The sequence below is a fragment of the Choloepus didactylus genome, chromosome 17 (genome assembly GCF_015220235.1).
Source record: "Choloepus didactylus isolate mChoDid1 chromosome 17, mChoDid1.pri, whole genome shotgun sequence".
Lineage (NCBI taxonomy): Eukaryota > Metazoa > Chordata > Mammalia > Pilosa > Megalonychidae > Choloepus > Choloepus didactylus.
Window position 1 is genome coordinate 38,516,379 of NC_051323.1, and position 21,677 is coordinate 38,538,055.

The following is a 21,677-nucleotide window of genomic DNA, read 5'->3' on the forward strand; positions in this document are numbered from 1 at the left end:
AGATTTTTTAGTGGTGTAAGTTTTGAAATTTTATTTTTATAATAAGCAATGTGTTACAATAATGTTTGTTTGATATAACTATAAAGAAATTTTATCAACATTTATCTGACATGACGTGTTAATGAGTCAAAAACTTGTTTTCTCACTTGTAATTTCCTTTCTGGTATTTCTTTGAGATTTATAAATTTGACATTTGTGGCCCTTTTTGCACTACTGTCCTGCTGTGTGCTAGTAAACTTTTATCTGCTTTTACAAATAGTACAATTAATATAAAAGGCAATGAAAATAGTAAGTATAAATAATGGCTCTATGTTTTGAGTTTTTTCTTCTTTATTATTTTACTCAGCCTATTCAACTTTTTATTTTTAGCTTAGGATTAGCTTTCTGAAATGGTTTTACTGGGTATTGCTTTGAGAGGACAAGCTTCCCTTTGGAGCAGTGACCTCTTCTCACTACTCTAAGGCATGAAGGAAAGGTATCTCCTTCACTATTGTACAGATCCTGTAGCAAAAGCAGTCTTTGTCCTTTGGGGCTAAAAAGTTAAGAGCTGCAGTGACATGCAGTCAGTCTTTCAAGGGCACAGTTGAGTGATTCAATGCAAATGAGAAAATGTAAAAAAGTATTCCTCGAACTGGAATGGGTGAAGGAGGATAAAGTAGAGAAAGTTCAGGATAATTTGAAAAACTATTAATGCCTTTTATATATGGCTATAGAAGGGAACTGTAGCTTAGCTGACCTGATTTTGTTGTTTATTCTAATTCTTACTGATGGTTTTAGTTTCCTAGACTGCTAAAAACAAATATCATGTAATGATTTGGTTTGAACAATGGGAATTTATTAGCTTACAGTTTTGAGGCTGAGCAAATATCCAAATCAAGGCATCATCAAGGCAACACTTTCTTCTGAAGACTGGCTTCTCGTGATCCTTGGCTCCTTTGCCACATTGCAAGGCACTTGGCAGTGTCTGTTGTCTTTCCCTTCTCGTTCAAGTATTTCAGCTTCTTGCTTCCATGACTTTGTCTCTCTTTCTCTGTATTCATTTAGTTTATAAAGGACTCCAGGAATAGGATTCAGTCCCATCCTGAATGAGGTGGGTCACAGCTTAACTTAAGTAGTCTCATCAAAAGATCCTACTTAAAATGAGTTTACAACCACAGGAATGGGTTACATTTTAAAATATGTTTTTCTGGGATACATACAGCTTCAAACCACTATACTCCACCCTCTGGACACCAAAAAGACATGTTCTTTCCACATACGAAATGCATTCATTCTATCTCAATATCCCATTAAGTCATTTCATTAACAATACCAAATACAAAGTCTCAACAAAATTGGTTGTAGGTGTGGTCTCCTGGGGCACAATTCCCCTTGTCTGTAGACCTGTGAAACCTAGAAAACAAGTTATTTGCTTCTGATATACAATGGAGAGACAAGCATAGGATAAACATTCCCATTCCCATAGGAGAAATTGGAGGGAAAACAGGAGTCACAGTTCCCATATAATTATGAAACTCTGCAGGGCATATTCCATAAGATTTCAAGCTTTGAGAGTCATCTATGGAATAATGTTTTGTCTTCCCAGGCCTTATGGAGCAGCAGCCCCATCTCTTCCAAGTGCTTGAACAGTGGCCCTGCTCTCCCCCAAAACTGGGGTGAAGGTTCTACCTTCTTTAGGCATTGGGGTGATGGCCAGACTCTCCACATTCCCCATAGCACAGGGTCCACCCTCAACAAGCTTTGGGGTGGTGGCCAGACCCTCTGCAATCCCCAAGACATCTGAGAATACTGGGGTGGTAGCACTCCAAGTGCCAGGGCAAAGTCAACCTTTCAACACATGCTTGGACCCTCTCTCTTGACCCAAAAAGATGTCTTCGGTCCAGATCTCATTCCATGTGCTGCCCTTGAAGTGATTTTTCCTTTAATCTGTCCCTTTTGGCCCATGCTGGCAGTGGTTCCATTCATACAGATCTCTCAAAAAAACTTGTCAGTTTTGAATGTAGTGCACGAGGGTCCGAACCATCAGACAGAAGGGTGTTTCACAGATCCTTCCTTCCGAGATAACTGCACCTCCAATCCTGACCTGTGCTGAAATGTCTGACTGGATCCATGTTCAGTTAAACCCTCACATGCAGCACTATTCTCTGGGGATTTGCTCTCCAGAACCTCAGAATTTTCTAAACCATCAATTTCTGATTTCTTTGTGCCTAGGAGTTCAGTTCTCAGCTTACTCCTTTCCTCTCTCATGTTACTATAAGCTGCAAGGAGAAAGCAGGCTGCATTTTCCACATTTAGTTGGGAAATCTTTTTAGCTAAATATCCAAGCTCATTACTCTCATATTCTGCCGTCCACCCAATATTAGAATTCAATTTTTTTTCCAGGTTCTCTGCCACTTTAAAACAAGGATCACCTCTCCTCCAGTTTCCAATAACACATCATCATTTTCTTCCAAGACTTCATCAGAAGTACTTTTAGCATCCATGTTTCTATGAACAGTCTCTTCAAAGCAATCTGGGCTTTTTTCTATCAAGCCCTTCACAATTCTCCCAGCCTCTATCCATTACCCAATTCCAAAGCCATTTCCACATTTCTGTTATTTGCAATAGCAGCACTCCACTCTCCTGGTACCAAAGTCTGTTTTAGTTTGTTTTAGTTTAGCCTAGTTTTCTTGGCTGCTTAAAGCAAATACCATGAAATCGTTCAGCTTGAACAATGGGAATTTATTAGCTTACAGTTTTGAGGCTGAAAAAATCTCCAAATCAATGTATCATCAGGGCTATGCTTTCTTCTCGAAGACCAATTGCCAGCAATCCTTGGCTCCTCTGCCACATGGCAAGGCACATGGCAGTGTCTTTTGGTCTCTCCTTTCACTTCCAGGTTTCATTGATTTCAGCTTTTTGCTTTCCAAGGTTTGCGTGCTCGCTCTCTCTCTCTCGCTCACTCTCTCTTTATTTAGTTTATAAAGGACTCCAGTAATAGGATTAAGTCCCATCCTGAATGAGGTGGGTCACACCTTAACTGAAGTAGCCTCATCAAAAAGTCCCACTTTTTTTACACCCACAAGAATGGATTAGATTTAGATTTACACCCACAAGAATGGATTAGATTTAGACCATGTTTTTCTAGGATACACACAGTTCAAACCACCACACTGATCATTGTAATCAAATTGGCTTCATAGAAATTATTGTGTCCATTCTAGTCATCTTTTCATATGTGGGTTCATCTGATAAAACCTGATTTCTCCATTTATTTTTCAGCTGAAGGCTGGCAAAAAAACATTTAATAAAGCTTATGCTATGGCATTTTGCTAATTCACCTAATAAACTGGCATTCCCATTTGCTAATGCTGCTTTTATACAAAATACTGGAAATGGATTGGCTTTTGTAAAGGGAGATTTATTTGGTTGTAAATTTACGGTCCTAAGGCTTTAAAAGTGTCCAAACTAAGGCATCAACAAGAGGAAGCTTCACTGAAGAATGGCCAGTGGTGTCCAGAACACCTCTGTCAGCTGGAAGGCATGTGGCTGGCATCTGCTGGTCCTTTGCTCCCAGGTTGTGTTTAAAATTGGCTTTTTCCAAAATGTCTCTGGGCTTTTGTCTTAGTTCTCTCTCAGCTCCTTTGCGTTCTTGCTTCTCTCTCCCAGGGTGTTACTAAGTGTCTGGGGGTCCTCTCTTTACTTCTCCAGAAAAACTCTGGACTTCATCTCAACCTAGCATCTCCAGACTTCTTTATGTGTGGGTCTCCAAGTGTCTCCAAATGTCAGCAAGTATCTTGGGCTGTGTTGGCTCTTAGTTTCTCTCAAATACTCCAGTGAACTAATCAAAACCCACCCTGAATGGGTGGGGTCACACCTCCCCGGAAATAATCTAAACAAAAGTATCACCCACAGTTGGGTGAGTCACATCTCTATGGAAAAAGTCAAAAGGTTCCACCCTAATCAAAAGACTAATAAATCTGCTCACACAAGATTGCATTAAAGAAGATGGCTTTTTGGAGAACATAATATATCCAAACTGGCACAGTTACTTAGATATTTTTTGAGTTTACATAAAATGCTCAAGGTTTTTGCCCATTTCTATCTATGTTGTTTTCATGTTGAATTTTCTCTTATTGCACTTCTTTTTTGGGCATTGTTTGAAATGCAAAGAACAGAATAATGGGAAATGTACAAGCCCAAAAATAAGGTGTAGACATTGCTTTTTCAGTATTTAAACCTCCCCTCTTTCTCAGTAGCTGATTATGTTCATTGTTTATACAATGTTCCACAGTTCTTGTTATTTGTATTAAACAGGATGGACCATTTCTGTTTTAATCTCTTGGTGTTGAAAAGTTTTCCTTAGGTCTTGAGAGAGAAACCATTGAAGTGTTCAGGGAAATACATATATATGTCCATATAATTTATATTTTAACCAAAGGTTATCGAAATCATAGGGTCTACTATGTGCTCAGTAATGTAATATTAAGATCATATAGAGCACTGAAGTTGCTTACATTTCTAGAGCTTACAAATGTATTTAAGAATTTCTTAATAACCTTCCATAGTTGGCAGGACCCAGCAGTTCAGGGCATACATACTAAGTTCTGTGATTCTTCAGTTTATTTTGTGTTTTATTATTCTCTATATAAATGGTAGATTGTTCAAATAGGATCTATATTGTAGTATTATATATTGTAGTACTAGGCAGTTTCATAAGCCTTTTGGGAGTATGCTCTTGCCCCTTCTAGCACAAGGCAATGTAAATAAGTGGAAGAAGTTTAGAGCTGGGTTTCCATAGATTGTTAATAGATGACGAGGGGTAAAAAGAGTTGTATAGTTAATTAAATTTGGGAAACAGGGTTTAACAATGTTAGATAGGTTTCTTTCCTGGAGGGCTTCTGAGAATTTTTCTTAGAGCAGTGTACTTTGCGAATTTGTAAGAGGGGATTAAACCTACAAGGTTTGAAAACCTGGCAATGTAGGACAAACTTAACGTTTACATAAGTTACAGAACTTTTAGGACATTTTCTGGTTTGTTTATTGTGCCTTTTCAGATTAACAATTGGATCCATTGCTTTAATTTGCAGGTACTTCTGAAAAGGTGTCTGGAGGTTGAACATCTATCTATCTATATATATATTGAGCATATAATTTGAAAATGTTACATATTGTTTAAAAATAAAGTCCTGTATTTCTATCCCTTTTGGACTCCCTGTATAGTATATAAAGTTTCTCAAATTTATTTTACTACAGAGCCTTTTCCATATGAACTGTTTTCAAGGACTACTGTTCTATGGAATGTACTTTGGGGAACATAGGTCTGGCATTAAAATATTCTTCAATTTGACTGTTTTATGAAGTGTTCAGTTTTCATAATAGTTAGAAGAGAAATATTTCAGATATTTGCTGTGTCATATTCACTGTTAGATTTTGGTTTGATATTACTATCCCAACTTTACCTATAACTAGTTCTGTGACTAAGGTTCTGTTTTTGCATCTAAAGTGGGGTTAATGATAGAACCTACTTCCCAGGGTTGTTGTGAAGATTAAGGCAAATCATGCATAGAACACATTTAGCATAATGACTAGTATAGAATAAATACTCATAGTTTGCTATTACAAGGAACGCTATGTGTACACATTCCTCATACAGTTTTAAAAATAGATGGTTTATCTTTTGGCCTTGCTCTTAAAATTTTCTTAACACAAACCTCATGTTAGGTGCTGTGCCAATTTGGAATTATTATGTCCTCCAAAATGCCATGTTCTTTGATGCAGTCTTGTGGGGGCAGATGTATTAGTGTTGATTGGATTGGAATTCTTTGATTGAGTGTTTCCATAGAGATGTGACTCAGTCAACTGTGAGGGAAACATTTGGATGATTTCCATAGAGTTGTTACCCTGCCCATTCAGTGTGAGTGTTAATCAGATCACTGGAGTCATATAAAAGTGTGCACAGACAGAAGGAGGTGCTAGAGCTAAGAGGACAAAATTCCCCAAGAGAAGCTGAAGCTGAGAGACACATTTTGAAGACAGCTGTTGGAAGCTGACACTGACATTTTGGAGAATGCCATTTTGAAACGCAACCTGGAAGAAAGCAGATGCCAGCCACGTGCCTTCCCAGCTAACAGAGGTTTTCAGGTGCCGTGGGCCATCCTTCAGGGAAGGTACACTATTGTTAATGCCTTAGGTTGGACACTTTATGGCCTTAAGACTATAACTTTGTAACCAAATAAATCCCCTTTATAAAAGCCGATCTATTTCTGGTATTTTGCATGATGGCAGCATTAGCAACCTGTAACAGGTGCTATTCTGCAATTTTTAATAAGGAAGTTGCTGGTTTTGTAATTTTTTAAATGACTAGTGTTCCTATTTGTAGCACTTAATCTAAAAGGGTGCATTTAGGATGTATCAGCAGCATTTTCTCACGTTTTATTCTGTAACAAATGTCCCCCAGGCTAAATTTTTAAGCGCTGAAGTTTCTATGGCTAGGCTATTGATGATTTCAAATGCCTTGTAGGAAAAATTCAACTAGTCCCTGAATTGCACATGTGAACAAACACGGCTTGAAATTTGTCAGGCTTCCTGGGAATTGTCTCTCATGTTTGTAATGAGAAAATGTGTTGAGCTTTACCCACAGTTTTCCTACATATTTATTGGAAAATGTTCAACAGCCCATGTGTAGCTTGTGTTTTCTATAGCAAAATCAGCAAGTAATAATTACAAACAAAATGATGAAAACCTGGTTAAATGAAGTCAAAATGGTTGAAATCAATTGGTGATAACTGTTTAGAACCATCAGTCGGAAGTCTGTCCTTTAGCTTTTCCTTAAAGGAGGTCTGCTGGCAACAAACTCTCTCCTCTTTTATGTATCTAAAAGCATCTGGGGGAAAAACGAATTACATACAGGACTGCTTTCAAGAACAGTGATGTGAATGATCGCTGGCTTCTCATCAGGAATAAATAAATAGCAAGATATCAGACAGGCACCAGAATTACTAATTTTTATAAGGAAATTATGGGATTACAAATTCTTCCCTTTCTAATTGCTGTATAAATGATTAATAGTAAAGAGTTTTTTTTAAATCTTTTAGGTAAAGAAAAGGAGCCCAAAAAGGAGCATATGAAATAGATTTATAAATATCTATTTTGTAATTTTTTTTAACATATTTGTTAATACTTGCTCATTGTGGAAATGTGTACTTGACTAAAACCATATGTGGCCATGGAAACCACTTGTAGTTTGGGAGATACAGGTAGTGTGTATATGTAGGTATGTTGTATTAAATTATGATTGTACTTAGCTTAAAATAAGGATTGAAATTGTATTTAAAGGGATGACTGAATGTTACTGTCTGTGAAACTATTTTGTGTGCTTCTTATTCACATTATTTATTAATCAGTACTTGGGAAAATTCTACTTTCTTAACCTATTGATGGAGGGAATAAAGTATGAAAAATTAAACAGAAAAAAATGGGTTAGGTAAAATTTACGTGGGTTAGGTAAAATTTATGTGTGTAGTGTTTTAACTGCTTATAACCTTGATTTCAAGTTCTTCACATAAATCAGAAATAATTAGTCTCATATATTTCATTGATCTAAAATTTTTGTTCCTATTTGGGTTCTATTATACTGTGATTAGTGAATTATTTAATTTTTACTTACAAAATTATTATGATGGCATTAATGCCATTTTTAAAAGGAGAATAATTTTATTCTTGTATATTTTCTTTCACAGTTGTCGACAAAGAACATACATGTTTATTGAGCTTTGTTATAGTTAAAATTATACCATGAATACTTTTTAAAACTGTACATAACTATCTTAATTATAGTTTTTAATGACTGTATAATATTTTATATTTACCTGTTCTGATATTGAACATTAACGTTATCTCTACTTTAAAGTTTGTTATAGATAATACTATGGTTAACATATTTATGTAAACAGGATATTGTTTCTTTTGATTTTATCTCTTAGATCAATTCCTAAGAATTAGATTGCCAAATCAAAGGAGTCTGAATATTTTAATGTTTTTATTTATTATAGTTTAACTTTTATTTTATTTTAGTCTATTTTACAAGTCTTATAAAATGCTAGTTCTGTGTGCCTGAAACGTTAAGTAACTTGCTCAGAGTCACACAGCCAGTAAATGGCTGAGCTGATTGGCTCCAGAGTCTGTTCTCTCTATGTCTTTTCTGTGATGCCTCTTTTGATAAATCATTTTCAATTTCCCCACAACTTTACAAGTATCAATGATGGAATCTTTTTAAAAAACTAATTCATTGCATATAAAATGATATACCTTTCTTCTGTAAAAGTACTTGATAAAGAAATCAACTTAAAAATATAAAACTGTAAGGTAAATTTTTGTTCATTGAAAAAAACTTTTCTATATGATTGTTTTTACCACTAGAATTTAAATGAGGGGAATTGGCTGAGGCTATTGCTAAAGGAAAATGTCATCATGGCAATTCCTAAAATGAATTATCTGTCTTTAGGGGCTGATCATATTGTGTTTAATAGCTTTGTTTAGCAAATACAGTAGATACACTTAATTGTACAAAAGTATCGCAATTTAAAAAGAGCTTTCTGTTTGTCAATGATAAATTTTACAATTACATATTTATTTAAAACGAATGTTTTCAATTTAACAGTAATACCTGCTTGTAGTTGAAAATTAAAAAACATGCACTAGAGTGTAAAGTGAAAAGTAAAAATTCCCCTCCTTCATACCCTCTAATCTCAATCCACTAGTGGTGTAAAAACCAACTAGTTTCCCATCTGCTGTTCTCATTCCTCAACAGTAACTACTGTTAACTCTTTGTAAGAATTATTGTTATTACTTTTTATGTCAGTTTCTAATTACTGCTTCTTGTTTTTGTGTGTGGTGGAGCTGTGAGTTCTTTGGAATTGTGAATATTCTTCTGAAATATGGAGCCCAGCTAAATGAACTTCATTTGGCATACTGCCTAAAGTATGAGAAGTTTTCAGTGTTTCGCTACTTTTTGAAGAAGGGTTGTCCATTGGCACCATGGAACCACACATCTGAATTTATAAATCATGCAATTAAAGCACAGACAAAATATAAGGAATGGTTGCCACCTCTCCTGCTTGCTGGATTTGACCCACTGAATCTACTATGCAGTTCTTGGTAAGCAATCATGCTGAAGGTGCCCTTAGCCTTTTTGAGTGACTATACTACCTTTTATCCACCCCACCCCACCCCACCCAAAATTTCTAGAGATCACTGTGTTGGGAGGAGAGAGTGTATATATACTTTGACTGTGATGGCTGGGTTGGTATGAAGGAGTTGGGGGACTGCTAAAGCGAGATTGAGTATAAATATAGTCTTGGAAAAAGATAAGAGATGACTGGAAGAGGATAGAAAGGAATGAATGCCTGTGAACTGTTCTGTGAGGGGCATTTCTTCTCCTTCTGCCACCCTTCATGCTCATCGTAAAATGCCTGTGTTCCAGCAAAGAACTGTTGTTGCCTCTGCTTTGGAGATTTCTGTTATCCCTCAGTCAACGAGATTGAATACTCCTGCCCTATAGCATCTTGTCTATTTGAAATTTGTCTCCCTTAATAAATAATGATTTCAGAAGTAGCTGAGGATATAACCTGTTTACTTCAGGTAGTTTCTCAGAAGAGCAGCCCTCTAAAAGTGATTATATGAATGTTGAGTCAGGATTTTTCTTGAACAAGAGAGGACTGTTTCTACCAGCCCCCAGCCTTTGCAGAAGTTGTTAGTGTCCATATAGGGCTGAGAAGGAAATTGCAGCAGTGAGAGGACTCTTGGACTGATAATTCAAGTCAAATGAGAGAACAGAATAAGTCTCTAGAAAATAGAGAAAATAAACATCTCCAGCAAATAGGAAACATAGATATTTTATAGAATTTCTTCAATAAAACATGTAGAAGGCATCTTCAGAAACTACCATTCACTATAATAATTAGGCAAATGCAGAGATTTTGTACTTCATCAGAACAGTGCTTCAGTGTCTTGTTATTTAAACATTTCATTTAAAAAGAGGCCTTCTTTGGGGTTTAGGCATATACCATCTGTGGTCCCTACTTGTACATGTTTGTATTTCTGTGGACTCCACCTTCCACCTGGTGGAGTCTCTGTTTAAGGGAATAATAGATCTTTATTTGGTAGTATTCCAGGGTCCCACCTTTATATTGTGTCTGCCATTAGATGGAATTGGGGAATTTTCACTAAGCAGAGATTTTGTTCTTTGAATTATCATCTCTTTCTGAAATAAAAAATGGTTTTCTGGTAGGTGGTTTGAGGAGTATGTAAGTGAAAGCAAATTTAGATATGTTCTGATCTTCACCTTTTTGTTCCTGGTTTATCTACAAGCTGAGTCCCCTGATTGTGTTGACTCCTTTCCTCAACGGCTGATTAATACATAGTTATCCATCACATGCTCTTTATTGTGATTCCCTCCATACCCTTTTAGTCAATTTTTGCAAAAAATCCATTCTAATTTTTTAGGTAAATGAATGAAGTATAAAGGTTATTGACAGTTCATTGAGAATCCTCTGATGTAAAAAATTATGTATGTATGTATATTTGTGTTAATAGCCCCCCAAGCACACACATGTGCATGCACACACGTACAACTGAGATGTCAACAACTAATGAATGCTCTATCTAGTTATTACAATGCCATTTAAGAAACCCTTAACTTTCTACTTAATGAATGTCATTCTGTGTCAGGGCTTCTGACAGCTAGCAGCAGTGGCTGTTAATTCCAACCCACACAGGTGGGGCAGCTATGGACATCCCTGACTTACCCCACTTTGGCATACCTCCAGTCCCCAAGGCATCCACTTTCTTCCCAGCCACACTCCTTGTCTTTCTCTACTCTGACTAGGAATCTTGACTCCATCTTACTTGCACAGCACTTTCAGCTTTCAGGCTCCATTCTGCTTCCTAATTTATCTATTCCTTTAACCAACATTTGTAATACTGCCTGACATGTAATAAGCACTATTTTAAGTCCTTTACCGATATTAACTCAATTAAAATAAAATGGGGTAGGAACTATTATCCTTATTTTTAGAAGAGGAAATTGAGGCACAGAGTCCTTAATATACTTGCCCAAGATCACACAACTAGTTAAGTGCCAGATCTTAGATTTGATCCCAGGTCTTAGTGTGTTTCTAACCACTGTTCTATGCTGCCTTAGCCATGTTCATCCACAAGGAGGTAATTGTATCACTTAATTTCAGGTACTTTAATCTTTTGTCTATCCTGGGGAATCTATGCCAACTTTTCTTGCTCCTGCCTATTGCTAAATTACAAAGAACCTATGCAGGGGAAAAAACAAAAAAACAACACATTACCTCTTTTCCTTTCCTTCCCAGACAACTATATATAGAGAGAGACTGCTGATAGGGAGAGGGTTTGTTTTTTTTTTTAACTTTATTTTCATGGAAGGTTTTATAAAATATATCCTCCAATCTCCAGTTCTGAAACAGCCTCCTACCAATAGGTGTGAAGAAGTCATGTGAGAATTTCTGTAATAATAAGCTGCTGAGTGTGTCCTGTATTTATAAGATGTTTTGGGATAGAAAAATGTTAAAAACCAGTAAACTACAAATGATTTTAAAGCAAACTATAAAACTTTCAGCTATCTGAATTGAGAATGCCAATTGCATATATTTTACTCTGAAGGAGTAACTTTAGTTACTCTACATTCACACAATGGAAAATTTCACTCTAGCAATGAAAATGCTTAACATGGTCAAATTTTTGTTCACTGATCTTTTACTGAATGAATAAAGCCAGGGTTTAAGTTGAACATGACAAATGTTTTGCTTTCTTTGATCAATTTATATTCAAAGAGCTGTTATAAGAAAAATCTTTCTATAAAAATTCCAATATGTTGTTAAAGTGGATTTTGGTTATATTGTATTTACATCACATGTAAGCCTGTTGCTTAATCTTTGTCGTGTAAATTACAAATGCCTTTTGTAGATATTGCTTGTCTTAAACAGCATTAAAAATGTATGTGGCTGAATAATTGCCTGTCACAATATAATCTACAAAGTTGAAATATTTTTTCAACATTAAATGCAAAACTACTTTTTCCTCTCCTTGGAATGTAATGGGGGAATAATAGAAAGTAAATGTCATCTGTGAATTTAGTTGATTGTCACTCATTTATTATTGCAGAATTGCTTTGTTCAATGTAATGGTCAACACATTTTTAGTGGCATTATCAGCCTTGGTAAAATCAAGTCTCCATTATATTAACTATAAAGCTGTGCAAACAGATTTACTTCTCATGTGTGTGTTCAGATAACTACATAAAAATGACACTGTGTTTGTTCACAGTCAGACCTAAAGCACATTAAGGCAGAAAAAAATGATACCATTAGGAAAGAAATAAGGAACCAGAACCAAGTAACCTTTGGTGTGGGGCTCCTAGATAACCAAGGAGATTGTTTGCCTTTGAATGTTTTGTATCTTTTCTTTTCTTTTAAGTATTTCTTGCTAAGTTTTTAGTTTACTGAGAAGTAAAATATTATACAATATTTAAAATGTGTAAGGTATTTGTGCTACACTTTAAATTCTTTCTATATGTGTTTGCATATTGGAGAATTAAGAATTTTTTGAAATAATTTTCATATGCTGTAATTCATTTCAAGGATACTTTGACTCTGAATTACCAGAAGTAAGTTGTCTTTGAGATGATAAATTTAGAGTAGTATTCAGTTTTTTCCTGTTCTTCTGTGGGTTTTCTTTTTTGTTTGTTTGTTTGCTTGTTTTTTTCCTTCTTCTTTAGTCCTTGCTCATTAATGTCTCCAAACAACTGATGATACTTTTTAAAAGACCCTGAGAAGATGTTCTGTTTTTGTGGTAATTACCAGAGGTCCTAATCATTTTATTTTTCTACAAACAATGTGATGGTAGAGAAGTAAAGGGAGTATTTAATTGAATTAGAGATGATGGATTATCTTGTTAGAATTTAGAGTTCCCTTTTAGCTTTTGACTAAATTTCATGTGTACAATTAAGAGGCCAATTGAAAATGTAATACTGAAGTTTTCAAATCAATTTTAGTAATATCAAATATTGATTTAACATTTTATAGAGATAAAAGCATGCTTACTGTATTTTATCATTTTATTTTCACAAAAAGTCCTTTGAAGAAGGCAAGTTAAGTATTATTCTCATTTTAGAGACCAGGTTCTAGGGCTTAAAGAATTTAGGCAACATATTTTTAAGTAGTAGAGATGGTATTAGAGAACAGAACTTCTCTTAAGCCAGTGCTCATTAGGATTCAAGTGCTTATAAAATTTATGGAAGCCTCTTTTGGGTGGGTTGGCAGGAAAACTGACTTTATTTTGAAAGAACAGAGGAAGAACTGTTTGTCCTAAACCTCTTGCTTGAAGATGAATCTTACTTTGGTACATGCTTTGAGGCCTTTGTCTATGTTGGGGAAGGTTCTTATAGGAAAATGCTATACATCCCTGGGAGTTGGGCAGAGATAAGCCATCTTTCCAGCACACTCAGTTTAGGGATAACTTTGGATGCCTGGGCATTATCCTTTCAGGACTGTTGGAGTACATGTCTGTACGAGTGGCCAATCTAGATTTGCCATGGAAGGAGATAATGGCAGATCCAATGATGACACTGGTGCTGAGTTTTCTTACCACTGCTGTTGGGGAATAGGAAGGAAAGTTCCAACCCTCCATGAGCAAAGAGATCTCTGTTGTCATTTGCTGGACAGCTATACACAGAGTCAGTTCAGTTTCTAAATAGGAGCCTGTAGATGATTATTCATATCCACTGAACTTGCTTCCAGTTACACAAATATATTCTGTGCGCTAGTTTTCTGTCTACCTTCCTCACTAAGATGTTGTGAGAATAAGCTTATAGTATTTGTTTCCAGGACGAATCCCCTGGTATATTTTGTGCCTAATGACATGCTAATGTCTTGCTAATGTAGGATTGACTTAGTCAGCGATGACACCCTTATCTTTACTTTGGAATTTACTAACTGGAAGAGAGTGCCACCAACTGTTGAAAAAATGCTCTCTGCTCGTGCCTCAAACTCCTCTTGGGTTCTACAGCAACATATTGGTAAGTCAGTATAATTTTCAAACTACACTTCACTATGAATTCTTTTGTTCTTTCTCTAGCTGTATTGTAATTTTAAGTGAAAAGATTCATTGGCGAATGTAATTTAAATTGAATATAATTTGCATTTCCTTATGTGGGGAGAAGGTAGCAGAATTGAGGGGGGAGATGATAGTAATTTCCTTCCACAGGAATCATATCTGATTTTATAAGTTTAGCTTAAGGAGGAAATGAAGAAAAGTCATTGTTTACTGATATTTTTATTTAATGATATCCTTTTATTTTAAATAAGGATTATGTAAAGTGAAGTGGGACCTTAAAATCTGCTAAGTGATTATTTACCTTGTGGTCAGAAAAAATGCTAAACTTAATTTTCCTCTTCAGTGTTTGGAGTGTGTATGGATTAGTGCTCCCTCTGCAATATTTTATTCATCTCTAAAAAGAAGTATTACCATCCTTTATGTCTAGCCTTACCGAATGTGTGCCATTGTGTTGGCATGATACAACAATGGAGGTGAACTAGGTGAAAATTAAGTGTGGTGATTGATATTTTAAATGACTTGTCAAACAAATTCGCAACTTAAACTCAATGATTAAAAAGTTTTTAAGCTAGTTAAAAAATTGAAGAACACAGTGGGGGAAAATTTTGCACGAGGAAACCAGTTTAAACTAATTGCAATGTATGTCAAGTATTCCTATTTACTTATTCAAATTTGTTTTACTTTGACTATATTTTGTTAACCAGATTATGTGTCTTGAGTTAGGAAAATTGTTTCTTTGCTGCTATTTTTACATGAAACATAACTCTTCATAAAACATTTTGAATAGGTTTTTAACAAGCCAACTTATGCATATGTAAGAATGCGTCTTCTAATTTCTTGGAAAATTACATTTAAGTAAATTTTCTTAATCAAAAACAGACATTCAGGAAAATATACTCTTGAACTGAGGTGTATTCAAACTGTTAACGAGGTTTCTGTGGGAGAAAAAATAATCTGGAATCTCTGAGCCTTCTAGTATGGAATTTCTTTAATGATAATGTTAGAAAACTCACTTGTATGTAATTCTTAATGTTGAGAACTGCATATGTTCTTTACTAATTATGTATCTGCAGGAGTAGAGAACAAATATCTATTCAGAACAGATAGAATGTAGGACAATGGATTTGGGAACAAAGAGTCAAAAGAGGAAACATGCCAAATGGGAAAGTTATTGCAGTATATCAATCAGTAAAGATATGCAGTTTACTCTGAAGACCTTAACATATGGCAGGTTTGTCCAGATGAAGGCAAAAATTGTGAATAAGTACATTACCCTGCAAAAGACTAAATCCATCAAGGGTTTCTTGTTTAATTACGCATGAGGTAGAGCTTTGTGTAGGGTAATAATCATCACCTCTTAAGAGGATTCTCTTTTGGCTGAAGATTGAAAAGGCCTTTCTCAGAGGTATTAATCTAGCCTGTGCTTTTCTGGTCTATTTCTTTAGCCAGAAACTCTTTTCTTGGTTCCAGAGTCTTATATCCAGCTACCTTTTGGACACTTTTTTCCACTTGGTTTCCCACATTTTGACATATTGAGAATTGAACTTCTCAGTTTCCTACAAATCTGCTGTTCCTTCTGCCTGTTTCCTGGTTCTTTTTAGCTTGTCCTTACTACAAACTATTTAGGGAAAGTTTGTGTTCTTCCTCCTAGTTATATTGGTCTTTTAGGGTATTCTTCAGTGTTTTCTTCTCTGCAAATAGTAGGAGCCATTATGATGCTGGAATTTTGGTAAGTGGGAGGAAAGAATCTACCTATCTACTTACTTGCCTGAGTTTCAAATGGGATTTTATTCTCTTCCTTTCTATAGTTCAAGGGTCTCTTGGTGTACTCACCTCCCTTTTTCTCTTCAATTTTCAGGCCATTCATTTTCTGCATGTTAGTTGTGTACTCTTCCCTCCTTTCCCTGGATTTTTTTTTTTAATTCAGTTTTATTGAGATATTTTCACATACCATACAGTCATCCATGGTGTACAATCAGCTGTTTGCAGTATCATCATATAGTTGTGCATTCATCACCCCAATCTATTTTTGAACATTTTCCTTATACTTTCCCTGGAGTTTGAGCTGCAAGGTCTCTCTGGTAAGCTAGTGTGGCCAGGTTTTTTCGGGGTTTTTTTTTTTTTTTTTTTTTTTTTGTGAAAGCAGGTAGAAAATTTATTAAAAATGCATGTGAGAGGACATGTGGGTACTCTCACAAGAAAAGAAAGGTGAGGCAATAGAGCAATCTATTTTTTTTTGATTCATTTTATTGAGATATATTCACATACCATGCAGTCATACAAAACAAATCGTACATTCGATTGTTCACAGTACCATTACATAGTTGTGCATTCATCACCAAAATCAATCCCTGACACCTTCATTACCACACAAACAAAAATAACAAGAATAATAATTAAAGTGAAAAAGAGCAATTAAAGTGAAAAAGAGCAATTAAAGTAAAAAAGAACACTGGGTGCCCTTGTTTGTTTGTTTGTTTTTTTCCTTCCCCCATTTTTCTTCTCATCCATCCATAAACTAGACAAAGGGGAGTGTGGTCCTTATGGCTTTCCCAATCCCATTGTCACCCCTCATAAGCTACATTTTTTTTGCAGTCGTCTTCAAGAGAGCAATCTACTTTTATAGATTTTTGTTCCTTTTGTAATTTTTGCTAGCTATTTTGCTACTCTCCCCTTTTCCCTCATCTGTGGATGCTTGATTGTGGATGACTAACTCAGGTGGGGTCCATTGGCTCCACCCTTCTCCGCAGATGACTCACTCACGTGAGGGTCATTTGACCCCCAGGTGCTATATATTGCTGTTCTTCTAAGAGATATCGTTCTCCTTGAGGCCTGACTGCTCCTTGGAAGTCATCCTTTGTTCATCAGCCAGCAACTGCCCTAATTTTAACCCTACCTCATTTCCCCTCAGAGATTTCTAGCCCCTTAATCTTAAGGGAATTTAGGCCAATGGTCCATCTTCCGTAGCTGCTTCAGCCTGTCAGTGGGTCAGTCATAGGCCCTGCTTGTGGGAGCATAGAAATCTCTGACTACGTTATTGAGGGTGGGCTCATTGAGCGTGGGGAACAGGCGTAGACTCTGGTGAGGAGAAGTTTGTTGTGCAAGGCTTCTAATCTGGAAAAAACTGAGTGAGAAATTGTATACATGGTCTGAACAGAGAAGCAGGAGCAAGATAGAGCTCAGGGTATTCTCCAGTGTTTTTAGGAATACTGTTGGTTGGGGCTTGGCATGCAGTGGCAGTTTGCAGTATCTGGTTGAAATTTGGTTGCTTTTTATGATTTGTAATTTTTTTAAGAATACACATCTAACATCATGCAGATCAGTATCAGGATATACAATGAGAACATTGTCCACTTTATAGCTTAACAGAAGGATAGAAAATTTCTTTTAATTATTTTAATACTTCCTAAACACTCTCTATGTAATATATTAAATTATTTTAGCACCTCACTTTTACACGATGAAAGAACAAATCCTTTGTAAGAGTTTTACTTTAAGAGTGAGAAGACTTGTCTTTTGAAATAAAGGATGAGAAGGTCAACATAAACATCAACAAGGATATTATTTTGATATGATATAAAATTTTTATTTTTTAGACACAGTACTCAGATGGTTTTAAAAAGTTTTTATGACCCTTCATTAAGAACAGACCAATTTACATTACTTTAACAGAGAGAAACTATATTCATTCAGATCTTGTTTAGTCATTTTATTTTAGGACAAAACTATCCCCCCGAGACAAGCTTATCTAGTTTTAGTCAGCATTGATTACAATAAGCAAAATTCACTTTCACAAACTTTTTATAGCTTTCTGTATCCATTCAGGGCTTGTAGTCAGCAATGACTACAAACAGGATTCACTTTCATGCTAGGAATGTTAGTTCACAAAATTAACATATTGCCAGACTATGCTTTGAGGCAGCTGAAAGTAAGAAAGACATTTTTTAAAGATACGGGGACTATTTCAAAACCTTTGGGGCAGCACTGACTGAGTTGGGCAGGAATTTTATCAAGTCCTTGCTATTTAAAAGCAAGTAGGTATTGAGAGTCAGGGTGAAGAAGGATACCAAATGCGTCTTTTTAATATTTAGGACTGAGAACTTGAATGCAGAAGGTCTGTTCCACAGTCTTGCCCCAGGATGCCTCATCCCATGCAGATGGTTTATTTGCTTAAAGATCTCCTTTGGGATGCTGAGAGGCCTTGATCTAGTAGGGGCCTTGGGGCAGACACAGGGTAAACACTAGCTGGGTTTGCTACTTAAGGTGGCTTCCAGGGAGTGAAGAGCATCTCCCTAGAAGGGGGGTGGGGCATTCAGGGAGAATGAGAAATTGATGGAACACCAAAATATTTCCAAGCTTATAAAGAAGAGAGGTAATGAAGGTTCTAGTTTTGACTTTATTGTCAACTCCCATAACTAGTCTTCTTGTAGCCTTCACCTTTATCTTCGACCACCAAAGGAAGTTCCTTAACTTCCTCAATATGATGACCTTTAGACGTGACCAGTCTGGTAAGGCTGAGGCAGCCAGGGCAGAATAGATGGCATATTGCTTCTGTGTTGTGTTTACTCCATGGTGCCATCGACTCCATGGTGCCATCAATGCCATGTTTTGGTTGGTACAGACATTCAGCCTCCACAACACATATTTCCAAAAGCACCTTGGCCAGATTGGTGAGTTCACCGCCTCAAACTCTGGGAATTCGAACTATAACTCTGCCAGTGTCCTAGGACTCAGCACTGATTTGATGACCTGCTAACTCATTGACAGCATAGGGCTCTCTCTTGTTTTTGTGTGAGTTGGTGTGAATGAAGATCACATTATCCGGTCTAATGGGAGCCTTGAACACAGCAGGCAAAGTAACATTTTTGCCAGATGACTCCCCCTTTTCAGAGTGAAAAATAGGGAAAGCTTCACAAATTTGCATGTCATCCTTGTGCAGGGGCCATGCTGGTCTTCTCTTTATTGTTCCAATTTTAGTATATGTGCTGCCAAAGTGAGCATGATAGTATCCTCTTATGATTGTTTTTATTTCTATGGGATTAGTAGTAATGTCCCCCTCTCATTTCTGATTTTATTTATTTACATCTCTCTTTTTTTCTTTGTTAGTCTAACAAATAGTTTGCCTATTTCATTGAGCCTTTTGTGCATCTGACTTTTGGTGTCATTAATGCTCTCTATTGTTTTTTTTAATTCTTATTTCATTTATTTCTGCTCTGATCTATTTCTTTCCTTCTGCTTACTCTGTGTTTAGTTTGCTGTTTTTTTATAGTTCGTCCAGGTGTGCAATTAGATCTTTGATTTTAGCTCTTCTTTTTTAATATATGCTTTTAGGGCTATTAATTTCCCTCTCAGCACTGCTTCACTGCATCCGTATGTTTTGATATGTTCTGTCCATGTTTTCATTTGTCTCAAGATATTTACTGATTTCCCTTGTAAGTTCTTCTTTGACCCACTGATTGTTTAAGAGTATGTTATTATATTCCATGTATTTGTGGATTTTCCAGTTCTTTTCTGGTTATTCATTTTCAGCTTCATTCCATAATGGTCAGAAAAGATGCTCTGTGTAAGTTCAGTCTTTTTAAATTTATTGAGACTTGCTTTATGATCCAACATGTGGTCTGTCCTGGAGTACGATCTGTGTTTACTTGAGAAGAATGTATATCCTGCTGTTTTGGGGTGTAATGTTCTGTATATGGTTGTTATTCAAGTTATTTATTTACCACGTTACTCAAGTTCTCTGTTTCCTTATTAATCTTTGGTCTAGATGGTCTATCTATTTTTGAGAGTGGTGTATTGAAGTCTCTGTTATTGTTAAGGTGTCTGTTTCTCTCTTCAGCTTTGAAAATGTTTGCCTCAGGTATTTTGAGGCACTGTAGTTAGATGTATAAATATTTATGATTGCTATTTTTTTCTGGTGGATTGGCCCTTTTATTAAATATAGTGTTCTTCTGTGTCTCTTGTAACAGCTTTTGACATAAAGTCTATTTTGTTTGATATTAGTTGTAGCTACCTCAGCTCTTTTTTGGTTAGTATTTGCATGGAATATCTTTTTCCATCCTTTCACTTTTTAGGTATTTATGTCTTTGAGTCTAAGGTGAGTCTCTTTTAAACAGTGTATAGTTGGATAATGCTTTTTTGCCTGTTCTGCCAATTTGTATCTTTTTTGTGGGGGGCAGAATTCAATCCATTAACATTAAGTGTTATTACTGTAAAAGCAGTACTTACTTTGGCCATTTTTTTAAATTTTTATTTGTCATATCTTTTTTCTCTCTCTCTTTTCCTTTATTGCAACCTCCTTTTCTGTTTAGTTGCTCTTTTGTGATGTATCTGACTGATCCTTTTCTTATTTCTCTTTCTGTATATTTTAAAAATACTTTCTTTGTGGTTACTCTGGAGTTTGTAGAGAATCTACATCTATAGGCTAGTAATTTGAAAAGATACCAATTTAGCTTCAATATCATACACATTTTCTGCTCCCGTATCCCTCAGTTTCCCCTCTTTTTTTTTTTTTGGTCTCACATTACCTTTTTATATTTTGCATGTCCATTAGGAGGAAATATGCCTTTTGCTTGTTCAATTGAATTGTAACTTATAGGAATTAAAGAGTAGCATTGTATATTGAAGATACAGTACTATTGGTTTTATATTTAGTTTCCTTTACTGAAGTTCTTCATTTTTCTTCACACTATTCTAAGCTACTATCTCCTGTCTTTTCCTTTCAACCTGCAGAACTCCCTTTAGTATTTCTTGTAGGATAGGTCTTTAGTTGATGAACTCTGTTTCTTTTTATCTGTGAGTATTTTAAACTATCCTCCTTTGAAGGAGAGTTTTGCTGGATAAAGAATTTTTGGCTGGCAGATTTTCTCTTTCAGTACCTTAGATTATACCATTGCCTTCTAGCCTCTCCTTGTATGTGGTGAATTGCTTGTCTCTTGCCGCTTTCAGAATTCTTTCTTTATTTTTGCCACTTGACATTTTGATTAGTATTGTGTCTCAGAGTAGCTCTATCAGGGTTTAGTCTGCTTGTAGTATGTTGAGCTTCTTGAACACATGTATTTATGTTTTTCATAAGAGTTGGGAGGTTTTCAGCCATTATTTCCTTAAATATTCTTTCTGCCCCTTTTCCCTTCTCTTCTCCTTCTGGGGCACCCATGACATGTAAGTTTGTATGATTTATGCAGTCACACAAATCCCTGAGATACTGCTCAATTTTTTCTATTCTTTTCTCTACCTGTTCTTCCTTCTGTATGATTTCTGTTGTCCTGCCTTCTAGTTCTCTGGTTCTTTCTTCTGCCTTTTCAAATCTGCTTTTTTATGCCTCTAGTGAATTTTTGACCTCTATTATTGTGTCTTTCACCCCTATAATTTATGTTGTGTTTCTTTTTAAATTTTTGAATTCTTATTTATGCTCACATGTTGCGTGAGTTTAGTACACCCACTACCCCACTTTTTTTTTTTTTTTTTTTTTTGATGATGCTTTTCTGCCTCTGGTTTTTTCTCTGTTAGGGTATCTGCCCCAGGGACTCAGATGGGGTCAGTCCAGAAGAGTGAGTCTA

The 21,677-nt window shown here is 35.9% G+C and overlaps 1 protein-coding gene and 1 non-coding gene across 5 annotated transcripts in view; one reads left to right on the top strand and one right to left on the bottom strand.

Moving 5' to 3' along the window:
- Positions 1-21,677, top strand: part of LOC119512926 (probable G-protein coupled receptor 75) — a 237,164-nt gene that overhangs the window by 209,424 nt on the left and 6,063 nt on the right. For all 4 annotated transcript variants that reach the window (XM_037807746.1, XM_037807749.1, XM_037807747.1 and 1 more), the window contains 2 exons: positions 8,881-9,138; positions 13,950-14,083. In XM_037807746.1, the coding sequence (XP_037663674.1) occupies positions 8,881-9,138; positions 13,950-14,083 (392 nt within the window). The remainder of the gene's footprint in view (positions 1-8,880; positions 9,139-13,949; positions 14,084-21,677) is intronic.
- Positions 19,016-19,122, bottom strand: LOC119512999. Its single transcript, XR_005212509.1, has one exon. It is a non-coding gene; the product is annotated as a U6 spliceosomal RNA (small nuclear RNA).